Raw genomic sequence first — 20,865 nt, 5'->3', positions numbered from 1 at the left:
GCTTGCGGATTTTGCTTACGTCTTTTTGAAAGCAACGTAGAATGCGATAGAAAGTTATAAATTTTCGCTCGTTGCAGACCACCAACCTGCGAGTTTGATCTGAAAGAGTCTCGAATAACCTGTCAAAGAGGTCTTTGCCTTTGACGTACTCCAGAGCCACTCTGAAATCGGGTTTTGCACGCACGGCTGACTGAACAGCGTTGAGGTTTTTCTTGACTACTAGATGTTGGCAAGAGAAGAATGGTGATCCACATCATATTTCCAGGGGGAACTCAGCGAGTTTTGGATCTCCTCGATCACTGCAACATCAGTTGCACCGTTTTGTGAGTACCTTCCACATCCTAAGTTCATTCGCGCATCATTCATCGTCCATTTGAGTGCTATTTCTACGGTTATTTTCGAAGTCGAAAGATCTTCGTATGATCCCGTTCCAGTGCGTCGATGGCCTTGTTGGACTCGTCTGTGTGAAAGCAAATTACGTCGGGAGTAGATTGTGTACACAAATTGAACGTACCCTCGGGAGCATGATGGCCAGACACACGTGGCCCCAGGTAATCGTTGATCCACCAAACGACAACTCGACTGGATCGGTACCTTGATGGTTCAAGGCGTTCGATGTACTTTCCTTCCTCAGTCCCCAGTACTTGGGGATTCAATCAATGACACTCGACTTTCGAAATGGGAATACCTTGAAACACATCCCGATCCCGCTACAAGTCAGTCCGATAATAAATCCTGTCCGTGCTGTGCGCTACAACGGACACGAGCAAGATTTCGTTTCTGAAATAGACCTAGAACTCCATTCTTGCATTGGTTACATGTGACAATGGTGTGAGTTTCCGATGTTATAGTGCAGAACTGAACACGCACGATGACGATGGCAGACAACGACAACCCGTTCCACACCGGGAGTGTCGTGGAAAGTGGTAGTCAACTGTTCTAACATGCGCAATGGCCCCTTGCAAAGCGACCTCTACTTTCCCAGTTCATCTTCACAATGTGCGCCCGATGGGATGAGGAGGGGGAGGTAGAGAATCTCTGCACCTACATATATCCTTGAAGGCGACCACTTTTGGGGGATTCAGGGCTTCCATAAGCTGCCCTACGTTCACTTTCTTCGAAATCTCGATCTCGAACACAACTTCTTCACCGCGAACCCAGTAGAGGTAAGGATAGTTATGTAGAAAGAAGGTGGCAAACGCGTTCACAGGACTCAATTTCGAGTTCTTTATGTTGGTGTGCGGAGTAATAAGCTGCTTCTCGCGCTTTTCTCGGTTTCAATGAACTGATTCACAGACACCAGGAGGTGGGACGAAAAGGAAGACAATCTTAGTTATGGCTAGAAAGGAAATTGATGACTCAGCCGACTAGAGTGTCTTCCCCGCAACTTCCATCATCCCCGCTCGAGTCCAGTTTGACTCGCGTCCCAGCTGCCAACTTGGTCGAGATGCCAGTCGGAATCGAGGCTTGGCTGTGGCAAGTCCCACCGATAACGCGCGCATGGCTTGCCCTTGCTGTCGCCACCAGTCTGGCAGTGGTATGTACTCCTTTGTCCTAACTTTCTGCCGATTATTTCACACATGCGGACTGAATGATTACACCTAGCAATGCCAAGTCGTGACACCTCTCCAACTCTACTTTTCATTCAAGTCTGCATTTACTAATGCCCAGGTGAGTGTAAGCATAAGCGTCGATGCGACGCTTGTCGACTCAACCTCTCACCCACATATCTACTCGTCTGCCCATGTATACGTGGCATAATGGATATGGCTTATAGCCATGGCGCATGCTCACCACATTCTTTTACTTTGGGCCGTTCTCACTGGATTTTGTGTTCCACCTGTTCTTCTTGTAATATTCTTTCCGTCCATTCTGTTCGTTGAAGATTACCTGACAATAATGCTATCACACCAGCATGCGATATAGTCGAATGCTAGAAGAATCCTCGTTCGCAAATAAGAAGGCGGACTACTTCTGGTTACTCTTTGTTTCTTCCATCATGCTTCTTGTAAGTTCATTACGCCACCGATCTTTTCCTTGTCTCTCACTTACCGACGCGACAGCTGCTCTCCCCCCTCTTCAACTTACCCTTCCTTTCCTCTTCCCTTGCCTTCGTCCCCATCTACGTATGGTCCCGTCGTCACCCTTCCATTCCCATCTCTCTCTTTGGCATTTTCACTATTTCGGCGCCTTACCTTCCCCTCGCGCTCGTCCTCTTTTCGTGGGTAATTAGCGGTACTTGGAAAGCTGCCGCTGGAGATTTAATTGGGTGTGCGGTCGGACATGTGGGCTGGTTCATAAGGGACGTGTGGGCGAGGGAGATGATGGGCGGGAATGGTGTGTTGGGGGAGGCTCCGGAAATATTGTGGGTTTTCCATTCTCTTTGTTCTACCTTGGTTGTGGCTTTCCTTCTGTCCGTGTACTAACGAGAAATCAGGAAGCGGATTATGGGCGATATCTAATGAGATCGGCCGACGTTGGGGCAGTTCTCTGTGATTTGTATCCATACCAAACACACATTTGATATTGATAATTTCCTCTATCATACTCCGTCCTCATCTTTTTCATGACGAACGTATTCCTCGTTCCTCAGCCCACTTCACATTACTGGGTCATAACTGGCGATGAGACCACCTCGCTGCGCAGCAACATTAAAATTTACCTTCGGTGACTGGCTTGGAGTTGCCCCGCTCATTACCTGGCCGACTATCGAACTCTGTAGTTAGTCGATAAGTGTGTGCGCGACTCAGTCAATATACTGTCGACCTCACCGTTGGGATCGCGCGTAGCAACACCCGCTCTGACACTTGCACCAGGTTCATGGTCTTTCTTTGAAAGTCTCTTGATGTCCTCTTTCATGAGGTCTTCATCGGGAATTTTCTGTTTCGCATCCCCTGGAATTTGTTCGACTGGCTGGTTGCCGACAAAATCTTGTTTCGTCATGATGACGAGTGGGTATTGCACCAAGCAGGCTGTGGTCCTTTTTATCTGTCTGTCTGTCGTCGATGACATCACCCGTGGACGAGGGTTGACATCATCACACCGCGGCCGGCGATCTGCGTGAGTGGGTTTCGCCAGCCCCAACTTAGCAGCATCCAAGAAAGTTCGCATGTCCGAATACTGTAACGTGCTGCGGCCTCGTGCCATGTAAAAATAAGAGCACATTCGGCGCCTCATTGTAGTGTCCTTCTCCAAGCATGCCTGACCAGTATCGTACTGAAGAGAGAACTCTCAGCGGACGAGACACGTCTAACCCCAATTGCTTGCTCGCACTCGCCAAATACCATCTGACGAGACGGCGCGACGGCGAGTACGACCATTTGACATGCCCAGGCCTTCGCCGCGACTACTAACCCTTCCTGTTACCATCGCCCAGCGACACCGCACCCAAGACCCTTTCAAAGAGGTCATGCAGTAAATCCAATGGGATGGACGACCGGGGTGGAAAGAGCTCTGTACACCGCGCTCTTTTCGTTCCCGAAATCGTCCGTTTGATCTTTGGTTTCGTCCAAGCATGGGACGAAGAGAATCCGGCGGGAGAGTGTATTGGGTTCGTCACCGCAACGGGGGGCAAAAGATCACTCGCCTACCTCGCCAGGACGTGTCGTTTCTTTCATGAACCAGCCATCGATGCCCTTTGGATGAACCTCGAAAGCATCGATCCCCTTATCAAGTTGCTCCCTCGTAGAATGTGGGGAAAGAAACGCTGTCCGCTCTTGGTTGGTATCTCCTCATCCTCTCCCACCTGGCGATCGTCTCCACTCATAACCCGGTCCAGGTGCGCCGGTTCATGCGCAAGAAACACTGGGAAATATTCCAAAAGTACGCGTCACGCGTCAAAACCCTGCGAGGTCCCAGCTATGGCTTATCAACTGCCACTCAGCATACAGTAATGGCCGCCATCGCCAGCCACCCGAAAGCGACTCGACCCTTGTTCCCTCAGCTGACAGAGATCGTCTGGCGCGAGATTAGAATGTTCCATCCGAACGGAGCCATGTGTATCTTTGCTCAAGTACTTCATGGGTCCATCAGTCACCCAAATTACCCTTAAACTTAATTGTTGGCCTTACCACATCTCCTCTGAGATGGACGTCCTCGCCGAGATGTCAAAGTTGTGTCCGAACGTTGTCTCGTTCGCTGCACAATTTCCCCCCTCTTCACATAGTGATCCGTTCGAGGAAGTGGGAGACATCGTAAGCAATTGGAAGAAGCTCCGTGCTCTTCACAGTTGTGCGCTTCCTCAATCAGTAATGGACCAGCTCATTTCTCGAAATACACTTGAGTCACTTGCTATCGAGCTCAACAATTCCATTTACCCACCTTACTCCGGTCGTTTACCCGAATCACTCCATACATTTTCGCTCGGAGGAAGCAGTGCCATACTATGCACCCGATACCTCAAAAACGTCCATGCATCTCCCACTTCACTTACCATGCGTATTGGCGCAGACGACTCCACTATTGAAGATGTCGCCGAGCTTTTCCGCATCCTTCCTGACCACTTCTCTAATACCACTGTACAAACTTTTTCATCTGAACTGACGAGCTCATACTGGATGTCCCGGAGCACGGAATCTTTCCGACTTGATCTCGCTGTCCTTCAACCTATTCTTGTGTTCACATCCCTACGTATCGTCGACCTCTCTTTCTTCAGCACCGCCGGTCTCGACGATGACGCATGTACGACGATGGCCCGATCCTGGCCTGTCCTCGAGTCCCTCGAACTCGGTACCGCTGATATACTGATGGAGCGCCCCGTGGCAACCGTACGCGGACTCATGGCGTTCTTGGTACACTGTCCCTGCCTTACCAACCTTGCCATGGTGTTCGACGGCACGTGCCGTATCCCTGATGCGAGCGATATCCCTTCGGGGGTCGTCAACACCCGCATAGAGCAGATCAACGTCGCGCATTCGCCGCTTAAGGATGTCAATGCGATGGCAACATGTTTGGGAACGCTGATGCCGTGTCTAAAGAAGGTCGACATCGTGCAGATAGGGAGGGAAGATGATGGGGAATCTGAGGGACGATGGGATGAAGTGCAGAAGATGCTGACCTGTTCGTTGAGGTCACAGGGGATTAATACCGACTGAGTAGGCTTCTCTGGAAATTTTTTCATTCTCACTGCCAGTTAGGCATGACGAATGTTTCTTTTAAGGTCGACGGAGATGGTTCGCTTTCGGGCGATATGGAAAACTAATCAATGCTATGCTCGGCGCGATGACATGTGACGTCTTGGTTGTATTACGAAGCGACATAGTAGCAGGATGTACACTTTTGTAGGGTATAGTGTGGGCAGTAGAATTGACGGTAGAAGAGGTGTTGTATTTCTGATTTACGTGGCTGAGCGAGTGAACACGACGAAGTAGCCAGTGAAAAGCATTCATGTAACTTACACCCGCTCAAACATCGCAGACAGGGGGACTGTCCAGAGGCGGTACTATCTAAATCGAAGAAACCATTCTAGCTTCGAGCCTTGTCTGATGGACAAGTCTGAAGATCTGATGCGTGGGGCTGCTTATGTAGTATGGGAAGGCAGGAGGCTACAAATGGTTAGACGAGTTTTCGGCTTGGCTCGCCATTGAATGCAGTTAGTAAGAAAAGAGAACAGCGCAAGCCCTAGAAACTTCAGTCTGAGCTAGCCTGCAACAGACTTGAACCAAGCTATCGTCGTTTCGCCGCGAGGTGAGACAAGTCTTTGAGGTAAAATCAGCGGTTGCTTACCAGAGCGTTAGATTTAATACTTCCGACCTCTGGCAGCTCCTCAGGCGACTACTCTGACGTTGTTCATGTGGAGTGACTCGGTAAAGCATGATTATCTTGGAAAATTGACACTGTCATTCCGTTGACGCGGGCCGTCTACACCGGAAGTTTTTTTATGTCTGATTTCATGACATCACTGGGGCGGGTTTTCCAGATCATAGCAGAGGATCCAGCGATCCACACACCCAGCGCCTCAACGGTAATCCAGGTGATACCTACGGTCTTCCTAATGTGTCAATTTTTGAAAGGGTCTATACGACCAACAAAAAGACCGTTGCCATCCACTTCCGTACCGTTTCCCAAGCAATCTGCCGCCTATGACGTTACTACATCTGGTTTGGCAGTTCATCTTATCAACCTGGTTCAACTAACGTAAGTACTTTTCTTATGTGTATCATAAACGAACAGAGAGCGCCGCTTCTCCTCCCACCAAGTACTATCGCACCGGAGTCATTGGACGGCTCGGTGTTTTCGCCCTTCTTTCAAAACACACTCCTTAGAAACATGTGGTCCCTGTTAACCATCTCAGTTGCTTTCATTAGACTCGCTGACGCGCATATGGCCGCTTGGCACCCTGCCATGTATTGTTTTAATGTCAGTAAATGTTCATTCCCTTGGATTTTACCTCGCTGACAATGGGTGTTTACAGGGTACGACCCCGGGTCAGGTCAACTACAATACCAACGATGCAACGTTACCCTTGTACATGCTCAGCCAGAGTGATTATTGGTTCCACGGTATCAACAAGGTGATTCTATTCAACTGATGGGGTTTCCTGCGTACACTTATGCCGCATGTAGTGCAACGAATTTCCTCCTGCAGACGGCGACTTCCTAGAACTGTATGCAAAGAATTTTCCGTATCCTCTCCCCTTGTAACAACCCCACTAGTCCCGCCGGTGCATCTTTTACTGTCGAGATCGCCGACAACAGAGGTGTCACCACCTTATCTGATGACGGGAAACACGCTACCGACTGGCCCGATGGCGGTACCCATCCCGACAACTACTCGATTACGAACCTAGGAGGTGCACCGCTGTCATCTAGTGGATGCATTGCAGAGCCTAACTGTGCGTATAGTATCCCCGTTCTTCGATGTTCCAATGCAAAGAGCAAACACCTTCAGTCCACACACAAAATCAATCTATGGCTGCCGGATCGGCATTTGCAATTTCATATACTGTCCGTATCTCATCCGTTCCATATTAAAGTCGTTCCTAACCTGACAACCTCCAGTCCAGCTTAAGCGAGGTCACAGTGGATAACCTCGTGGTGTTTTCCGTGCGGTACAAGTACGGCGTGTTTTTCATTTTCGTTGCCTGCCTCCTCGTTCCTGACGCTCGTTCCAGCACGCCATGGAAACGGGTGACCAGCTACGACGTTCCTGCCGCGATGCCCGCCTGTCCAGCGGATGGATGCATATGTGCAGTACGTTTCCACGCCTTTATCTCTACATACATTGTCACTGACAAAGCTGTCCGGAATAGTGGGTATAGGTGAGTTGATGCGCGTTTTCAGTGCCTTTAATGTCAGTTAACCTCCGGACGCCACCGCTAGATTCCCGACGGATGTGGGCAGCCTAACATCTACATGGAGGGTTTCAAATGCAAGGTCACCAACGCAACCTCAATCACACCCGTCGGTACGCCAAAACCTCCCGTCTGGTGCGAGGAGGACCAGAGCCAGTGTGTCCAGGGTCCAAAACAGATCATGATCTGGAATCAAGCAGAAGGGAACAACATTGAAGTGTCTGGAGACGACTTGAGTGGGGAACCAAAGAGCCCGGCGTATAATTCCAAGTGCGGGTTCCAGGACGGCAAGTACTGTGTTACGGGGGTTGAGTGTCTTGTCACTGACCTGTTGCGTTATTTGTTTATAGGTGCTCAAGATGATATCTTCGCTTCAGGTGGCTCATCGAGCAAACGGATGGTTCACAAACGGGGGCGAGCCTCGTTCGCGTTTTGATCCTGCTCTCGGATGTCGCGGAGATGGATGGCCAGGTGCCATCCTCATGTGTGGTCGCACTCAGGCCGTCAGATGATGTTGCTTCGTTCGGGGTGCAAGGAACCCTGCTTATTCTGATATTTTTATTGCTTTTTTCGTTTCTGCTGGAACCGGGCCGCGGTGAAACTGGATGTCGAAGGCCTTACTCCATTCGTCTTACACCCATCTCGTGCTGTCTGTTGCATGGTCAGGAGTTCAGTCTTCGTAATAGGTTCCCACCTGTCCATGCAGGGTGACGGTGATGCCGACATCCGTTACATCTGTACTCCCCTTCTTCTTCGTCGTGCCCGGTCATTGGCAACATCCCGTTATCATTATTATCGTCTCATCCTGCTTCAAATTTGCCCTACCAACCACTGCTGGTCAGTGCCCTGTTCATACCAATTTTGTTGTACAAAATATATACCCTGTGGGAATGCGAGGCTTGATCACCTCGAGCTTGTGTGTGGTTCGATGAGAGTACTAGTAGGATCAGTCTAGCCGTATGTTAAGACACCAACTCTTTTCTGCCGTAGTTTCACAGCTCCTTCCACGCAATCTTCTTTGCCGCCGCCAGTGTTCCATGAAGTTAGGGGTAAATTTGCTTAGCTAATTGTTCTTGGCTGGCAAACACGCCCCGATCGAAGACGTGTTGGTCTACTAAGAATTTCAACCCCAACTACGTCCACTCGCCATTGTTTTGTTGCTAACTTATGTATCAGAAGTGTACTCTGGTCATACAGTCATGGCCAGCACAAGCCGACGCGGCTATAACTCACCTTCGAAATTCGGGCACGAAATCTTCTGAACTTCTATGCGCGCTGGTGTTCGGTATCTTCGATCATGGGGGAGTGGAAGGACCCTCTTAGGATGGTCATTTCCGCGGTCGAACAATTGCGCGATGAGACTCGTGCACCACGCATTTTCTGGCTTCAAGGTAGGCAGCTAGTGTGCCATCACGGAAACGACTGTCATAAGGGTCAAGCCGGGTTTGCCAAGATGAGGCACGACTCTGGCGTCGTGACGCTCTTGGACGCCCATTTTGTCAGCTGCGATGATGGCCCGTAGCTTGACGTGGCGTCGCCGCCGGTCTACGTGCTGGACCCTATGGGAACCGACACAATGGGCACGTCGAACCTGCAGCTCCACTCCACCCTCCGGTCCTCTGGGAGCGTGTACGGACCCAATATCCGCCATCGGCAATAATAGAAGGAACGACGAGGAAGCCCCTCCGTCATCTCTACTTGAACAACCCTCACCCCCATCGTGATATCAGAACTCCGACCTTCACTTAAATGGACCAAATTTCTGGGAAATCATCCCCGTCGCGCAGTCACGGTGATGAAATGATGGTTAGGGACGATGCATTTCATGCAACACTTCCAACCTTCCGGTTGCATGCAAGGGTCTCAAAGAGCACCCAAATGCCTCGCCCCGCATGGTTATGTCTGATCGAGATGGAGAGAGGGTGTATTTTTGGGATTGATTGCGTTTGCCGCCGGAAGATTCCGCGTTTAGCGGTTGCGATGGTAGTTTGTGGTTGGCAGGTGACGACAAAATGGTGTATCGCGGGTTCGAGCAGTTCGAGCCTATCCGTAGAACAGGGTTCAAAACGCTAGAAGATTCAACGAAGATGAACCACCAACGCCGGTCCACCGCTATCGGGCCCTGTCTGACCAGCGAAGAACGGGGTCGAATTCCCGCAAGTGTCTTCTGTAAGACTTGCACTCGCTATCGCGCGCGCCTCCTGCTATTAACGACTTCGTCCCTGATGACGATTTGTAAAAACAAACATGAAACAAGTGCTTCCGCACGGTGAACGGAATTAGAAACCCCCGCTCAACTCGATTTAGATGCTGGGCGTTTATCATGGGTGGCTTTTGTTGATCTCGCTGTAGAGGGCCACATGCCAATCAACCCGTATCGATGCAACGTCAAATTTTCCGTCTCGGCGTATCGAATTGGATAGATGTTCCTGGCTTCATTGACAGTGACCGCCTCGATGGGGTGGATTGTTTATCTGGGTCCCCGCCGTGCTTATAAGAAGGAAGATCATGATGGTCGTCACAGGTCCAGTTCAAGTCGCTCCCTTCACCTTCCTTTCGTCCTCGCTCTGCAACAGTTCTTGTTCGCTCTTTTCGGTTTTTGAGTAGTGGGTCCTTATCGCGACTGCTACGCTGCGATGTTGCCTTTATTGCTGTCTATCTTCACCCTCTCTGGATTCGCCGCTGCCCACTTGGCGGCGTTCCACGAGGCAATGTACTGCTTCAACGTGCGTGCTTCGTGTTCAGGCCGGATGGTCCGCAGGGGCTGATATTGTGGTCAGGGCACTACGGCGGGTCAGGTCAACTACAACACCAACGACGCTGTCAATCCTCTGTGGGACCTGGCGCAGAGCGATTATTGGTTCCATCACGTCAATAATGTGCGTTTCACAATTATCTTCGATGGTGACTTAAACTCCTGCTAATGGTATGGCAGTGCGATCAGTTTCCCCCGGCACCGGGTGACGTCCTTGAACTGTACGTATTCACATGTGTCACGCTTAGTTTTGTCTACGTTTTCTCAAACGACGCTACGACATATAGTCCCGCTGGCGGGTCTTTCACAGTCGAGATCGCGGGAAACAGGGGCGTTACTAGTTATTCCTTCAACGGCGAGTACGCCACCGAGTGGACGGATGGGCAGAACCATACTGGGTCTACCGATGTGCTCACACAGGCTACATACTCGTCGGAAGGATGTGTTGTGGATCCTAATAGTAAGTTCTCGCTTTGCTGCTTTCTTTCATCGAGATTGAATCCCGACTGCTCGTTAATTTTGGAAACAAGTTCATACGCAAAACGAGACAATGGCTTCCGGGACGGCATTTGCGATTTCATATAATGTTAGTACCTCTCCGCCCTACCTTTGGTAAATGCCGGTCACAGTTGCTGACTATGTTTAATTAATTCATGTTGAAAACAACAGTCTGAACTGAGTCAGGTCACGCTGGACAACCTCGTGGTATTTTCAGTGCTGTACAAGTGCAGACGATTCTGTTCTCAAGTTATTGTTCCATACTGATAAGTTGATATGGTTACAGTACACCGTGGAAACGTGTAACAACCTATGATGTTCCTGCTGCGATGCCCGCTTGTCCATCCGGTGGCTGTATATGCGCAGTAAGTCCCGCTCGCCATATGGTTGTCCACGGAAGTACTAACCGAGGTCTCCATTGCAGTGGGTCTGGGTGAGCGCTGCCGCCGATCCGTTGTTCCGACTTCCTTATAATGGCTGATCTTTTCAGATCCCTAACGGATGTGGCGAGCCCAATATCTACATGGAAGGTTTCAAGTGCACGGTCACGAACGCCATGTCAACGACACCAGTCGGTACGCCGAAAGCGCCGGTATGGTGTGAAAGCGACCAGAGCGAATGTGTCCAGGGCCCGAAGCAGATCATGATCTGGAATCAACTGGAAGGCAACAACATCGAAGTGAGCGGAAATGATCTCAGTGGAATGCCGAAGAGTCCTGCCTACAATGCCAAATGCGGGTTCCAAAACGGTGAGTCTGGGAATGAATGTTAATTTTCTAAAATGCTGACGTCCCTCATTGCTGTGGCTCCGTGGTCTTGTGGGTATGTAGGTGCCCAGAACGATATATTCGCCACGAGTACGTCTAGTAAACGCATGGTGGCAAGGCACAAGCGCCCCGCGACCGCTCTCTGAGCTTGCGTTCGCGGCGAGGGTGACCAGGTGTCATCAGCGCCTTTTCTCCTACTCCTGCTTGCCAGTTTTCTCGTTCGCGTTAGATAGCTTCTTTGCGTTCGCTGTTTCGGCTTTATTCAATCCCCTCAAAAGTTCCTTTTATACCCTCGTTCATTCCAAGAAAGTACGTGCTCCTTCCTTTCCGTTGAGCGGCATTCGCGTGTCGAATATGCACTGGAGATGACTGCGGTGCTGGGCCATCTGAATTCTTCGCTATACCCAGGGAATAACTAAATAGAGGTTGAAGAAGTATGCTTTTTTTTATCGTTGCGTTGCCTGTATTCATATTGCTACTTTTGACCTGGTTTAACCGTCGTGTACACTTGGATTTCTTATCAAGCTGAATTAGGGGCACTTGTTTGACAGAGCTACGGATTTACTTCCGCTGTGGGACAGATCAGACAGATCAGAGGATGCCTTTGCTTACCCAAACTCAAGTAAACTCTAGCGCTGGAAAACTCGCTGCTTTTCACCATCCTCTCATCTGTAAGTTGGTTTTCCGCTTTTCAATTCCGTCCCTGGAACCCAGTTTGGAGCCATAAAGGATAGAGATGGATACTAACTCTCATCTGCTCTGTGCCCATGAGCTTGATGCCATCGCGTAGGAATAACTACACCGCTACCGAGGTATTCGATTTTGATGGCGTGTGCAGTACCCGCCCCGAAGAGCTCGACAACACGCCCAGTTTCCGTGATGCCCACTTGTTTGTGTGAATCAAAGAATAAAAGAAAACGGGAGAATGGCAAGAAGGGACACTTTGAAAATAGGTCCAGCAGCATACATGGATATAGCTTTACAATGTTATATAATGCCATTACAATGGTGAACCCAAGTATGGCCAATGGAAAATCAAGGAATATCAAGGTATAAGGCTAGTAGTGATGAGCACGGGGAGTACAATAAGCTTGCACCGCGGAGCAGACAATGGGTGCACTATGAAGTTTCCCACGATTGACACGTGGGCCATTACCTAATATATCTACCAAGCCCATTGTTACGTAATCACATACCCCTGGCGACCAGCGTCCATAATTGAATTTGCAATGGCCGACGATAAAAACAATCGAGACCGGCGAAGATGCAAGGCTTTTCGCTCTCTCTCTCTCTTTCTTTCTCTCGCGACGCTCTCTTCGACGACCCCGCTCTTTACTACCTACTGACCTACTATGTGGACCATAGCATGGCTTGTAACAGCCCTGGCTGGACTCACCAGCGCACACCTGGCAGCATGGCACCCGTCAATGTACTGCTTGAACGTGCGTCCTCAAATTCATTTATCCCCTGTGGAACACAGTGACAGACGAGGAAAATTAGGGTACAACGCCAGGACAGGTCAACTACAACACAGACGACGCGGTGTTACCTTTGTGGATGCTCAGCAAGTCAGATTATTGGTTCCACCACAGCAACGGGGTACGTGCCAGCGTGGAACAGCGCATATATTCGCAGCCTAACATCGTTTTGCAGTGTGACCAGTTCCCACCCGCCGAAGGCGATGTCCTAGAACTGTACGTACCTCCAGACCAAACTGAACTTTCCCCCTTTTAATGCATGGCGCACAGACCCGCAGGCGGGTCATTCACGATCGAAATCGCAGATAATAGAGGTGTTACTTCTTTATCTTATAATGGAACCCACGCAACGGAATGGCCAGATGGCCTGAATCACACTGGGTCCACCGATGTTCTCCTTGATGCCACCATTTCGGACGGCTGTATCACCTCTCCAAACAGTGAGCCTTAGGACCTCCATTATCTCTTTGAAAACCTCATCATAGTTTGTTAGTACATACTCAAAACGAGACAATGGCTGCCGGAACAGCATTTGCTATCGCATACAAGGTGTGCATCTCATCGTTCGTTTCAAGGCACGACATGTTCCTTATCGCGAGATTACTTAGTCCGAGCTCAGCGACGTTACGTTGGAAGATTTGGTGGTCTTCACGGTTCGGTACAAGTGCGGCATTTTTCCTGGTCCGTCCGTATGGTTTCCTGACGACGCTTGTCCCTGTAGCACGCCATGGAGACGACTGACGACGTATGATGTTCCCGCCGCGATGCCGGCTTGCCCCAGTGGAGGATGTATATGCGCAGTAAGTCTCTTATTTGTTTTTCCGCCAGCATACCCGCTTACAAACTCATGACAGTGGGTCTGGGTAAGTCAACTCGGTCAAGAATCCACTCCACGCAACCACTTGACAACTCCATAGATTCCAAACGGATGTGGCGAGCCCAATATTTACATGGAAGGCTTCAAATGTATGGTGACCAATGCCACCTCCACCACTCCCCTCGGAACACCATCCCCACCGGTATGGTGTGAAGAGGATCAGAGTCAATGCGTGCAGGGACCAAAACAAATCATGATCTGGAACCAGCTCGAGGATAACAACATTGAAGTGAGCGGTTTTGATTTAAGCGGGATGGCCAAGAGTCCAGCATATAATTCCAAGTGCGGCTTCAAAGACGGTAAGTGCGCGTTTTTCCCGATTGATCAGGATGAGGCCTTATGTGATGTGTGATGCAGGTGCGCAGGATGATATATTCGCGACGAATACGTCTTCGACGCCAAGCACGTCGTCATCTCCGACTACAACACAGACTACGCAAACCACCCCTACTACCTCCTCCATGTCGACCGCATCCTACACGTCTGCTACGCCAAGTACATCTCCCCCTACCACTACCCCCGGTCCATCCTACTCGGCTCCGTCCAACTCAACTCAGCCTTCCGCGCCTATACCGTCCTGTTCCGTTTCCCCTTCCACACCCTCACCGTCCACTCTCTTTCCACCTTCCACACCTTCACCGTCTTCTCCTTCTCCACCGTCTGCGCCTTCGCCTTCCTCTTCACCCCCATCCAACCCCATTCCAACCTCACTCCCACCTCCTTCATCAGCTAGTAACTCTTCTTCCGGCGCACCCTCAAACTCCCGCATCCCCGCGTCCATGCATTCCGCCATCCCTTATGCCACACCTCCTTCCAACACTGCTATCGTAGCCAGTACCCCCTCGCCTTCGACAGGGAGCCCTACTTGTAAGCGGAAGCGGATGGCGCACAAGAAAAGACGGTCCATTTTACATTAAACCGTGGTGCAGATTGCCTCACGAATGATGAATCGATGATCCGGTGTCGTCGGTTTTCCGTCACGGGACGTCGTACGTCCCATCTGGCATACGAACTAGTGTTGCTTCGTTATTCGTTGTTTATGATTTTTTCATGATTCTCTTGCATGCTTGAATGCTGCGCCGGGTCACGGGTGACAATAGGTTTTCGTTTATCTTGGTAGATAGGAAGAAAATCGAGGGAACACTGGTCGTCTAAGCGACCGTCTGTGGTTGCCGACATCTTTTTATACCAACCCCTGTTGTATTTTATTCCATATACCTCAAGTCACTATCGTTGCTTCTGTTTGTCAGCCTAGTGATCTTTGGGTTTCGATTCGCGTCGTCAGACCGCTCCGCTTCCCCACCTGTAGAAAAAACAAACCAGCGAGTCAGATAAGGATGAATGGAACCCGACCTAACCTGACGCGACGGAGGACGCCTTTGTGTTGGTCGAGTCGCCCGACATCTACTGGGTTGTACTGAGCCAGCTTTTCTGATAGAATCCAAATCCTCGCGGTCAACATCAAGATTCGTGTGTGTGGGTTGGCGTGGGCACGCGGAACATCGTATGGCTCTACGTGGTGAAGTTAAAATGCCCTACATATGGCTATGACCAGTTCATGACCTGGCTTATGTATTTTGTCTTAAACAGATACTATTCCTATGTCCCCCCGTGATGCTGAGCGTCAGTACTGCGCTAGCCATACACGAATGGCAGGTGAGGCTGCGTTCTCCCGGACATGATAATGAACTGCAGTCGATCCCTGCTCCCAATCTCTGTGCACAGTACATAAGAGGGTGGCTCCCGAGAGAATACTGCGCAAATCTCCGCTATGCGTCTCATACTCTCTTCCGAAGGTGTGCGAAACACGATTATGACCAACGAGAATGGTCAAGTTCTGTACAAAACCTCTGCACCTTTCCACTTCGGAGCTCGCACGACCACGCTCTACAAAGTCATCCCAAATGCCGGTCCAGATGATATGCGGGACCATTTGGAGGTCATAAGGGAGATTGAATGGCATTTGACGGGTTCATCTGTAATGCGACTCCATGGGCAGGAAATGATGACAGATACATTCATCCCTCGGCATGGAATCAGAGGAAGGTGATAGACACATTGTTTTCCGGTGTACATTGATATAGGACTCATGTTGTTCAATCTAACCTCACACAGGAGGCGCATGTTCACGGGACCGGATGGTCTTCCCTACAGGTGGGAAATGAACCTCAGGATCGTCAGAGTATGTACTTGGCTTAACGTTATCTTCCCCACACCCCTCAGCTTTGATAAGGTGGGTACTTGCACGGTTACCACGCGATAATGCAAATAGGGAAGAACTCGCACGGTCACACAGGTGAAGCCTCGGTATTATTTTGGGTCCAAAAGGGACCCTTTCCTCGATGTTGATCCCAGTCTTGTGCATATGCTCCACACGGTCGTACTCACTTTTGTCTATGTAGAAAAATTGCGGATGGACGATCAGGGACAAGCGCAACTGGGTCACGGTGGTAGTGGTGGTGGTAGTGATCCATGAAACGCCTGTCTGTATGTCGCGGAGCTGACTGGTGGTCGTCGCTTGTCTCCGCCAGGCTTTTTACCGAGAACATATCATGCATGATAGTCATCCATTCATTGAATCCACATGCGTCAGACCTCGTGGGTGACAACCTCCTTTCGACACTGCTATCGTAGTTAGTACCCCACTGCCCTCGACAGAAAGCCCTACCTGTGAGCAGAAGCGGATGGCGCACAAGAAAGATGGTCCATTCCACGTTGGCGACATCGGTCCTCAGTGACGGGACGTCGGATGTCCCGTCCACATGAATTAGTGTCGCGTTGTTATTCGTTTATACTTTTCTCACTATCTGCCTGTATGCTTGACGGCTGTCCATCGTTGGTGTTATCTTTATATGATACTCGTTTAGACCAACCCCTGTTGTATGTTATACCGCAAGCCACTATTGCTTCCCATCCGCTGTGTCATGTCGTTTGAGGCATTTTATAAACATGATCACGGAAGTTATCTTCGAGCTTCCAAGGCTGTCATATCAATGTCGTTCCACCGCCACGTGTCAGTGGTGCGTAGGTGTCGCTAGCCCTTCCTTGCAGCTACCGTCACCGTGGAACATATGTATGACCTTCGAGTTCGATGGCCAGCCCATACCTACTTACGACGCTATGCACCTCGTCGCCTTGACATACTATCTCGCGGTCGTCTATGCAGGTGACGCGTCATGCATCACGCCATCTGCACCCACCAGTAATTGCCATCGTTGCGTGTGTTGACCATCGCTCTGTGGATGGAACTATGCAATCGTGAAAGCACAGCAATTGACAGGGCAGAATATTTACTCCGAGGGTAATCATAGAACTGACCTAAACAGTGGCTGTCGTAGGGAACTGTCGAAGTCGCCGGAGCATCTACATCGCCGCTCGGTGATAAAATTTTTACTCACGAGGCAACGGCTTGGGGGATTTGCACCATCATGCCGCTGAACTTCTTCTCCCACTAGCAGAGAAGAAAAAAAAAGCAAGTCAAAGGACGCTGTCAAGATTTGAATTATGCTTTCGAACCAGTGTTGTGGGACGTTATGTATGTACCTGTTGTTTTCAACTGGATGGTCGCATGTTGGCGTTAGCTGATCATGATGCATGACATCTGACAATCAACTGGCTATGACCTTCGCAACCATACTTATATATCTTACTTGGAGCAGATGCTATTACGGAGCGCAAGTGCCTTGGGGCCGCGCTTACCGAGGTTGCGTTCTTCCAGACACGAAAACGAACTCCAGTCGATCTCTTCACTTTGCTTCCAATCTCTATGTACTGTACTACATAAGGATGTCACCCCCCGAGAGAATACCACGCAACCCTCCAGCGCCATGTGTCTCATTCTCTCTTCCGAGGGCGTGTGAAACACGATTATGACCAACGAGAATGGTCAAGTCCTGTACAAAACCTCTACACCTTTCTGCTTCGGAACCCGTATGACCACGCTCTACAAAGTTGTCCCAAATTCCGATCCAGATGATATGTGGGACCATTTGGAGGTCATAGGGGAGATCGAATGGCGTTTTTCAGGTCCATCCGTAATGCGACTCCATGGGCAGGAAATGATGACAGATACATTCATCCCTCGGCATGGAATCAGAGGAAGGTGATCCACTTATTGTTTCTCATATGAAATATCCATAGGACTCATGTTACTCAAACCTCACAGAAAGTGCATGTTCATGGGACCAGATGATCTCCCCTACAGATGGGACATGGGTTTCAGGATCGTCAGAGTGTGTACTTGGCTTAATGTCTTGCCCATCTTCCGGCTTTGAACAGGTTTTGGTATACAGTTATCATGCAATGATACTACTTGCCAAGAACTTGCGTGGTCACACAGACAAGGCCTCAGTATCATTGGGCCCAAGAGGGGACCTTCCCTTGATGTTGATCCCAGTCTCATGCATATGCTTGACATGGTCATACTCACTTTTATCTTTGTATAAAAATTGTGGAAGGATGACCAGTGCTCCAAAAAGTAAAATAACTAAATATCAGCATCACAGATACTGAAGTCATGGATACATCTTCTCAGTGTCACTGCAAATTGTGTATGCGAATTTCAATGTCAGTGGATGAAAATAGTGCTATAGCATTACATAGCATGTGAGGGAATTAACATAATTACAAAGTGCAGTGACGATAATTTAATATAATTATGAGCCCCAGCCTCTCACACACCTTGGACATGACCCTATGCCTCTTCTGATCTTATATTCCTTTAGGCCCTCAATAGAGAGCTTGTTCCCTTGCAGCTGGATGTATGTGACCCATGCTCTGGTAAGTGAGGAGTGTCTGTACTGGATGGAGTGAATGGACACCACTTGTTATGCTCTGATGTGGTGACTTTGTCAAATGGACTAGGCATGGTTGGATGGAGGGACACATTAGTGGGCTGAACTTGTCATAACCCCCTGTGGCTTGTCTACTAACCCTGACTTTGATAAGTTCCCTCTGTTAGGAGTATACACCTGATGTGAGAGGAATGAGAGAAAAGAGTATATTTGAGGTGAGTTGCAAGGTAGTGAAAAACTGAGGGTACAGAGTACATATCATACTCTGAGTCATAAACCTCCTGGTGGAGGGTGTACAATAATTCTGTAAACAGAAAGTCACTGCAGAGGTAAATGATGAAAATAGAAATGAGTCACTGTGACTCAGCAGCAGGGTGAATGAGGCCCAAACAGGCTGGTGCAATTATGTGCAGTGAGGGGGCAGAGTTATGATGAGGATGAAATGTATCAAATATACTATACAGCAGTAAAATGATAAACAAAACAAGGGAAATGTACAAGTAAACAATCAAAGCACAGTGATGACACTACTTAGGTGGCCCTAGACCACTAGACTCCTCCAGGGTGGTGTGAGATCCAGACCACTGTGAGTCAAAGTGTGTTTCAGTGGTGTAAACCAACCAAAGCCAAAACAAAAGACAATGAAAGTGAGTGTTGGTGTGCCTACATCAGCAAATCATGAGTTTACTTATCCTTACTTGACAGCTACTTAACACTTGCCTATCATACCAACTGCCAAGCAGCTGTCTGCTTGGATAAGTAGATCCTTCTGCTGGATGCTTACTAAGCACTGCTTATTTTTTACTTAACATGTGCTTAGCTTATTAGTTTCTTACTTGAAATAATGTTGGTTCTGTTCTGTCAAGCAGATAAGTAGCAACAAAGTGCAATTAATATCTGCTAAGCACATGCTAATTAGCAGTGAAGTAAATTATGTGGCAGTAAGATCAAGGGATTGAAAAACATAGACAGACTAATGATAGCAAGTGGGAAGATGTATTAGAGATCCTGTTGTGGACTCAGTGGATCATATAAGCAGTAGGGAATGAAAACCTACAGATAAGTGCATACTTGTTGTCAGATCCTGCATCACTCGACAGCTTGGGGTTGAGTTCTTGCCCTATCACAAGCAAAGCAAGGGCGAGCTCTACAATGACTTGAAGCTGAGCAATAAATCTTCTCTTGGCAGCCCCCATAAACTTCCTCATTGGGGCTCCCCAATTCTGGTCTGAAAACATGCATGCAGTCTTGCTATCCTTGCCCAAAGCCATGTTGTATTTGATGGGGGTCCACACAAACCTCATTGCCACTTTGGCAATACCATCTTTGACATTGACAGGGGACTTGAGCTTGATGTCACCAGATCTAATGAGGTTCAAGCCATGTGAGAGGTAAAAAACTAATCAACACTGTAGCTATGAAAATGACTTGATAAATGTTACTGAAGCAGCACAAAGTCCAAGAGCACCAACAATACCATGCTTTGCCAAAGATGAAGTGTCAAGAGTGGGGACTTGAACATATCCTTTGGTTGCAATCAAATGGCTGCTCAGCAGCAGCTGTTGCACAAAAATAGAGTGGAAGGCCTTCTCAGGAACAGTCATGTCAAGGTCTTCATATAAGAATGTGAAATGATTGAGTAATAGTTTTGCAGTGTTGGCAGTGTAAGTAACTGTTTTCTGATGGCCAAGGACTCTGACTCCAGAAGAGGTAGGTTCTGCTCAAGTCAGGTCAACCCTGAAGGGGCTTTGGTCTGGATACAGGATAAGTGCTTTAGATGAACAAAAGGGAACTCACCCAAGAGGAAATTTTCTAGACTGTAAAGAAGAACTTGATGAAAAGGAGCTGAAGTGGTGATTTTTCCTCTCCAAAGCAAGACACAGAGAAGACAGTGATCCTTGTACAGTATTCTTGTCTGTGCTGTACCATAGTCTCTAAGTGATGTGGCACACACTGTGACCACCCACATGCTTAGTCAGCTCTCAACTTTTTGACACTAAGTTCTCTCAGCCACAACCCCTAAGTCTGAACCCCCTTTGACCCTTCACCTACACTTTCCACCCTCAAACCTTTCCTTTGACACACTAGAGGCATGACTTCTCATAGGGAAAGGTCTGTGTTCCCTACATCTGAGGGGGGGTTTGGATGCCAACTGTCCTTGGTTGTCCCCTCTCCCTGTGTAGATGTCCTTGGCTTCATACCCATCCTCACTAACCCCTTCTCCATGCCCCACACCCTCTGACTCTCCTTGCCTTCCCTTCACTTGCTTTGTTCTGTATCACCTTCTACCCCACACTCAACCCCCTCTTCCTCCAACAGTGTCTCCCTTTGATCTTGAGTCCACACTGCACTCCTTGAGCCCTTCCCTTACTCTCACCAACATCCCCAGACTCCTTGTAGCCAACT

The 20,865-nt window shown here is 49.1% G+C and overlaps 9 protein-coding genes across 9 annotated transcripts; 7 read left to right on the top strand and 2 right to left on the bottom strand.

The window, feature by feature from the left end:
* Window positions 1-1,447: 1,447 nt before the first annotated feature.
* F5J12DRAFT_728692 (Der1-like protein) lies at window positions 1,448-2,426 on the top strand (the record flags this gene model as incomplete). Its single annotated transcript, XM_051741899.1, has 5 exons — window positions 1,448-1,537; window positions 1,606-1,671; window positions 1,778-1,851; window positions 1,915-2,008; window positions 2,064-2,426. 5 exons carry the CDS (start codon window positions 1,448-1,450, stop codon window positions 2,424-2,426), a joined length of 687 nt encoding a protein of 228 aa, XP_051594530.1.
* A 160-nt stretch (window positions 2,427-2,586) lies between these two features.
* Window positions 2,587-3,112, bottom strand: F5J12DRAFT_868114 (uncharacterized protein; the record flags this gene model as incomplete). Its single annotated transcript, XM_051747070.1, has 2 exons — window positions 2,587-2,716; window positions 2,772-3,112. Coding segments are annotated over 2 exons (406 nt in total), but the record flags the coding sequence as incomplete, so codon positions are not given.
* F5J12DRAFT_916123 (uncharacterized protein) lies at window positions 3,113-5,093 on the top strand (the record flags this gene model as incomplete). Its single annotated transcript, XM_051749187.1, has 4 exons — window positions 3,113-3,310; window positions 3,377-3,719; window positions 3,779-3,955; window positions 4,014-5,093. Exons 1-4 carry the CDS (start codon window positions 3,198-3,200, stop codon window positions 5,091-5,093), a joined length of 1,713 nt encoding a protein of 570 aa, XP_051594528.1. The 5' UTR covers window positions 3,113-3,197.
* Window positions 5,094-6,321: 1,228 nt separating this feature from the next.
* Window positions 6,322-7,727, top strand: F5J12DRAFT_898676 (uncharacterized protein; the record flags this gene model as incomplete). Its single annotated transcript, XM_051748125.1, has 7 exons — window positions 6,322-6,357; window positions 6,413-6,511; window positions 6,564-6,604; window positions 6,654-6,832; window positions 6,889-6,944; window positions 6,999-7,190; window positions 7,320-7,727. 7 exons carry the CDS (start codon window positions 6,322-6,324, stop codon window positions 7,725-7,727), a joined length of 1,011 nt encoding a protein of 336 aa, XP_051594527.1.
* A 2,045-nt stretch (window positions 7,728-9,772) lies between these two features.
* F5J12DRAFT_575213 (uncharacterized protein) lies at window positions 9,773-11,711 on the top strand. The gene is made up of 9 exons (XM_051740132.1): window positions 9,773-10,017; window positions 10,072-10,170; window positions 10,227-10,506; window positions 10,577-10,632; window positions 10,716-10,771; window positions 10,831-10,909; window positions 10,969-10,977; window positions 11,035-11,293; window positions 11,375-11,711. Exons 1-9 carry the CDS (start codon window positions 9,928-9,930, stop codon window positions 11,455-11,457), a joined length of 1,011 nt encoding a protein of 336 aa, XP_051594526.1. The 5' UTR covers window positions 9,773-9,927; the 3' UTR covers window positions 11,458-11,711.
* Window positions 11,712-12,508: 797 nt separating this feature from the next.
* F5J12DRAFT_574851 (uncharacterized protein) lies at window positions 12,509-14,119 on the top strand. Its single transcript, XM_051740131.1, has 8 exons — window positions 12,509-12,910; window positions 12,965-13,005; window positions 13,060-13,229; window positions 13,283-13,338; window positions 13,398-13,453; window positions 13,511-13,589; window positions 13,644-13,652; window positions 13,707-14,119. Exons 1-8 carry the CDS (start codon window positions 12,869-12,871, stop codon window positions 14,016-14,018), a joined length of 765 nt encoding a protein of 254 aa, XP_051594525.1. The 5' UTR covers window positions 12,509-12,868; the 3' UTR covers window positions 14,019-14,119.
* Window positions 14,120-15,162: 1,043 nt separating this feature from the next.
* Window positions 15,163-15,799, top strand: F5J12DRAFT_868075 (uncharacterized protein). Its single transcript, XM_051747069.1, has 3 exons — window positions 15,163-15,185; window positions 15,257-15,322; window positions 15,392-15,799. The coding sequence occupies exon 3, from the start codon at window positions 15,438-15,440 to the stop codon at window positions 15,714-15,716; it is 279 nt and encodes a 92-aa protein (XP_051594524.1). The 5' UTR covers window positions 15,163-15,185; window positions 15,257-15,322; window positions 15,392-15,437; the 3' UTR covers window positions 15,717-15,799.
* A 1,446-nt stretch (window positions 15,800-17,245) lies between these two features.
* Window positions 17,246-18,279, top strand: F5J12DRAFT_868060 (uncharacterized protein). Its single transcript, XM_051747068.1, has 3 exons — window positions 17,246-17,768; window positions 17,832-17,898; window positions 17,959-18,279. Exons 1-3 carry the CDS (start codon window positions 17,536-17,538, stop codon window positions 18,109-18,111), a joined length of 453 nt encoding a protein of 150 aa, XP_051594523.1. The 5' UTR covers window positions 17,246-17,535; the 3' UTR covers window positions 18,112-18,279.
* A 1,080-nt stretch (window positions 18,280-19,359) lies between these two features.
* F5J12DRAFT_787175 (uncharacterized protein) lies at window positions 19,360-20,063 on the bottom strand (the record flags this gene model as incomplete). Its single annotated transcript, XM_051743595.1, has 3 exons — window positions 19,360-19,370; window positions 19,517-19,824; window positions 19,888-20,063. The coding sequence occupies 3 exons, from the start codon at window positions 20,061-20,063 to the stop codon at window positions 19,360-19,362; spliced, it is 495 nt and encodes a 164-aa protein (XP_051594522.1).
* Between the last annotated feature and the right edge of the window lie 802 nt (window positions 20,064-20,865).

This window comes from Pisolithus orientalis, assembly GCF_024613125.1.
Source record: "Pisolithus orientalis strain OTSU chromosome Unknown F5J12scaffold_91, whole genome shotgun sequence".
NCBI classification, from domain to species: domain Eukaryota; kingdom Fungi; phylum Basidiomycota; class Agaricomycetes; order Boletales; family Pisolithaceae; genus Pisolithus; species Pisolithus orientalis.
Note: the sequence above shows the minus strand (reverse complement) of the source record. Positions and strands in the feature narration are given on the sequence as shown.